Source organism: Neomonachus schauinslandi, chromosome 3, assembly GCF_002201575.2.
Source record: "Neomonachus schauinslandi chromosome 3, ASM220157v2, whole genome shotgun sequence".
Classification (NCBI taxonomy): domain Eukaryota; kingdom Metazoa; phylum Chordata; class Mammalia; order Carnivora; family Phocidae; genus Neomonachus; species Neomonachus schauinslandi.
Genome location: NC_058405.1, coordinates 191,498,948 through 191,504,077, shown reverse-complemented (window position 1 = coordinate 191,504,077; position 5,130 = coordinate 191,498,948). Strand labels below are relative to the sequence as shown.

The 5,130-nt window shown below is 40.3% G+C and overlaps 1 protein-coding gene across 1 annotated transcript; it reads right to left on the bottom strand.

Moving 5' to 3' along the window:
* Positions 1–3,084: 3,084 nt before the first annotated feature.
* LOC110570908 (olfactory receptor 12-like) lies at positions 3,085–4,035 on the bottom strand. Its single transcript, XM_021678984.1, has one exon. It carries the CDS (start codon positions 4,033–4,035, stop codon positions 3,085–3,087), a length of 951 nt encoding a protein of 316 aa, XP_021534659.1.
* Positions 4,036–5,130: the final 1,095 nt, after the last annotated feature.

The following is a 5,130-nucleotide window of genomic DNA, read 5'->3' as shown; positions in this document are numbered from 1 at the left end:
CAGCAGTGATTTGCTGAGAAGCCATGGTGGGCAGTGGGACCATGGAACAGGCCAAGGGGCTGAGAGCCAGAAATGTCAGGGCCTCTGCCTAGGGTCCATTTATCATTCAACCTGGTGTGCTCTTGATTGTGGGAGAGTTCTAGGTAAGAAAGGCACATTCCTTCTAATTTTGTTCTAATTTTTCATGTCGCTTTGGTTATTCTTATAGCTGGTTTCTACATAGAAATTTTAGAATCATTTGTCCAGCACTATAAAAAAAAATCATGTTAAAAGCAAGACAGCGGGCGCCTGGGTGGCTCAGTTGGTTAAGCGACTGCCTTCGGCTCAGGTCATGATCCTGGAGTCCCGGGATCGAGTCCCGCATCGGGCTCCCTGCTCGGCAGGGAGTCTGCTTCTCCCTCTGACCCTCCTCCCTCTCATGCTCTCTGTCTCTCATTCTCTCTCTCAAAATAAATAAATAACAAAAATCTTAAAAAAAAAAAAAAAAAAAAGCAAGACAGCATTGGAGCACCTGGGTGACTCAGTTGGTTAAGTGTCTGACTCTTGGTTTCAGCTCGGTCATGATCTCAGGGTTGTGAGATCAAGCCCTGTGTTGGGCTCCATGCTCAGCGGGGAGACCTCCCTCTCCCCTCTGCCCCTCCCCCTGCTTGCACTCTCTCTCTCTCTTGCTCGCTCACTCTAAAATAAACAAACAAAAGGAGTAAGAGAGCATAATGGCTATGTTGCATAATAAGAACCTTTATGTTAAAACTTCTCATCCATGAACATGGTATAGATTTCCATTTACTCAGTTCTTTTATATATTTCAATAACATTTAAAATTGTATTTCTAAATATATTGCACATTATTTGTTATATTTATTCATATATACTGAAGAGCTTATATTATGATATTTTACTTTTTAAATATTCAACAATACATTATAAAATAGCACAAGAATAGACAGCCCAATGGGACACAATAAGACTCGGAAATACACCAACATATATCGGGACACTTGGTTTATGACAAAGGTGACACTACATAGCAGTGGGGGAAAAACATATATATATATATATATCTTTTAAAAAGGTCGGTAGGATAACCATATGAAGAAAAGAAACAACCGCTATATCACAAAAACCATAAAAAGTTATTTCCATGTGAATTATATATACTAACATAAAAGACTGGGGAAGAAAACTTCTACTAGGTAACATAGAGAAATATCTTTTTGGATCTAGTATGGGCAGTGATTCTTTAAACATGCTCAGAATGAAGTAATCATGAAAGAGATGACTGATAAACTAACTTTACTAAGTAAATTTAAGAACTTCTGTCAATAGAGAAATTTTTTTAATCAATAGAAGTGCAAATGTGGAAGCCACAAAGAAGGAGAAGATGTTTGCAAATCATATAACTGGTGAAGGGCTCATGTCCAGAATATAGACCAAATTTCTACAGCCAGTATGAAAAAGAAAAACAATACAGTAGAAAACTGAGAAAAGCATATATACTTCCCCAAGAGGACATCCAAATTGTTGCTAAATATATGAAAATCTGATTAACCCATTGGCCATTGGAGAAATGAAAATGAAAGCCACAATGATATGTGGCTATCTACCTACCAGAATGACTAAAATTGATAAGACAGACAATATAGCTTCTTGTGATGATGTGCAGCAACAGGAACTCTCAGGCACTATTTTTGGGAACAAAGATTGCTGTAACATTTTTGGAAAACTTGAGTTATCCAAAAAGATAAAAATTCCACTTCTAAGAATGCCCAAAGGAATTAATTCACAGCAAAAACAAAACAAAACAAAAAACAAACAAAAAATATATATAAGTATTTCATAACAGCATTATTTTAAAAGACAATAACTGGAAACAACCCAAGGGTTCATCAACAGTAAGATGGACAAATTATGGTATCTTCATTTAATGAAATTTATATAGGAATGAAAATTAAAGAACTGCTACAATACACAATCACAAGGATTAATTTCACAAAGAGAATATTAGCAAAAAAAAAAAAAAAGCCACAAAAGAAGAAAAATTGTGTGGTTCTATTCATAGGAAGTTCACAGCAGGCAAAACTAACCTGTGTGTTAGAGGGAGGATAGGTGTTAACCTTGCAGGTCACTGACTAGAAGGAGGCAGGGGTATTGTGGAAACTGGGTAGGTTTCTTTCTTGACCTGGGTGATGGTGATCTCCCTGAGTGGATATGATTTGATATTTTTTCTGTAGATGCATAAAAATTATATCTGTTTATACTTCATGTCTCCCATTCTGTGACTAGAAAGGTGGATGTCACAGCTGGATCTCTGGGTCATTTTTTCTACTAACAGTGTCTTCCATACCCTTGTCATGAAGCAAAGCCCAAGGGATCTCCTTCCCCTGAATGAAACCAATGCATTTGCCTCAGACCACCAACCTGGCTTCTCTGTGAGAGAGGCCCTATCATCAGACCTGAACCACTCCAGCCAAGCCTATTCCTAATGACACCAAACCCACCATGGGGAATGGCTTAGCCATGTATTACATTATTATTTTAGACAGATCTCTCTGGCAATGGTATTGAGGATGGCAGCCCATTTATGAGAGGTAAATGCTCATGTCTGGCCAAGAGGAGACAGCAAGGCCCTGCCTCTGGAGGACAGGAGGGTGAAGGTACAGTGTTTAAGACATTTTTTTCTTCCAAGTTTGATCAAGATGCACAAACATCTGACTTCTCTCCCACTAAATCTCATGGATGGCCCAGAGAACCATGGTAAGTAATAGGCAGAAGACCCACCCCTGCCTTGATGCCGAGTGATTGCTCTGCCTAGTCTTCATGTGATTCAAGTCCCTGCTCCTTCTCTGAACATTTAGAGTTTTGGGTGAAGAACATCCTTATTTGTCTATGCATTTCCCACTTAGTAAACGTCTGGTCCATTAAATGCTTTCAAGCAACATTGATTGAAAGAGTAAATGAATGAGTTTCTTAACATATCCAATTCCATCTGGAATTGGAAGAGGTTTGAGGAGGTCCTCATAGTTCAGTGTCTCTCTGAGGCTTCCATCCAGCCTGCAGAACACACTCTTTCCTCCACCACATCCTTCACATGGCTGTGTATTTCTGGCCCAGCCTCCACAGGGCCTCCTTCACATCCTTGTTTCGCAAACTGTAGATGAGGGGATTGAGCATTGGGATGACCAGCGTGTAGAAGACAGAGACCACCTTGCCCTGCTCCATGGATTCAATTGCTCCTGGCTGGGCATACATGACAAAGACAGTCCCAACAAAGAGAGTCACTGCAGCCATGTGGGAGCCACAGGTGGAGAAGACCTTGCGTCTCCCAGCTCCTGAGCGCATCCTCAGGATGGTCACTGTGATGTAGCCATAGGAGATGAGGACCACAAATGTCACACCTACAATGATGATCCCACAGATACCAAACAAGAGAAGTTCATTGATGGCTGTGTTGCCACAGGCAAGCTGAAGCAGGGGCGGAACATCACAGAAGAAGTGGTTGATATGATTGGAGTTGCAGAATGGGAGGCGGAATGTGAAGCTGGTCTGCACAACAGAGTTGAGGCAGCCTCCACAGTAGGTGCCCAGAACCAGGCGAGTGCAGGCAGAATGGCACATAGTGATGGGGTAGCGCAAGGGGCTGCAGATGGCCATGAAGCGATCATAGGCCATGACACCCAGGAGGAAGCCTTCAGTGGTGACCAGTAGAGAGAAAAAGAATAGCTGGGTGGCACAGCCTGCAAAGGTGATGACCTTGGATGGGGAAAAGAAGTTGACCAGGGCATTGGGGGTGATGACAGATGAGTAGCACAAATCCAGGAAGGAGAGGTTCTTGAGGAAGAAGTACATTGGGGAGTGCAGGTGGGCATCCAGGGTGATAACCATGATCATGGTGAGGTTCCCCAACACAGTCATCATGTACAGGGCCAGGAACACAGCAAAGAGCAGGGCCTGGGTCCCCAGGCCACCCTCAAATCCCTCCAGCACAAAATCTTGAAAGTAGACCATGGAGAGGTTTCCATTTCTGTGGGGTGGCATAAGCCTCAGTCCTCACCAGGGGAATTACAGCTCCAGTATTGGCAGACTAAGTAGGTCAAGCTAACCTTCCTACTGAAGACTGTTAAGAAAAGATAAACAACAACAAAAACAAAATCTGATTGAAGGTATAAGAGAGTTAATGATTTAGTAAAAAATTACTAAACAAAACTCAAGATAAACACAGAGGCCCAGGGATTTCATTACTGAGAGTTTCTTTTTCCCTTGAGACATAAGCCAATTTTGAAAAGGAAGTCTGAGAGGCCAGGTGGCTAAGCAGTGAGGTTTTTCCTGTCTTGCAGAGCTAATGCTGACAGTGGTTGGTTACTAGGAATCACCCAGGATGCACCATAAGAGCGATGTTAATAAGGAGTAGGTAGGCGGCTCCGCTTCTGACCATTTCAATCACTGAAATTGTATTAAGATGTGATCTGAGTGCTAGTGTCTCTGACACCTTGCAAAAATAAACATATCTCAAGAGGAAGACACATTATTCTAGACCTCAGTATTATCCATAAAAGTTTTGTGTATATACTGCCAGACACACAATTCAAAAATTGAGGGGTTCCTGCAATATGAATTAAAATAACAGAAATAATAGGAAAACCCAAAGAAGTTTCAGATTTTGGAGTTAACACACACACAACTAATGAATCATTGAACATTATATCAAAAACTAGTACTATATGTTGGCTAATTGAATTTAAATTAAGAAAATTAAAGTTATTATGTTTAAAGGATAAAATATGAGACTAAGAATTTTAGCAGAAATGTGGAAGTGATAAAGAGAATAATATGTAACTTTTAAAAAATACAATGACTAAAATAAGAACTCAGTGAATGAATTTTACCAATTAGAAATAGCTAAAGAGAAAATCCATGAACTAGAATACAGATCAGTAGAAAATATTCAGAGTGAAGCATTAAGAGAAAAAGGATAGAAAAATCAGAAATGAAGGTTAGAGACTGAAGACATAGAGACAAACATAGTATGAATTCCTAAAAAAAAGAGGAAAGAGATAAATAGGCTGAATCAGAACTTGAAGAGATAATGGCCAAGTATTATCTCAAACCAATGAAAGATATTATTCTACAGAT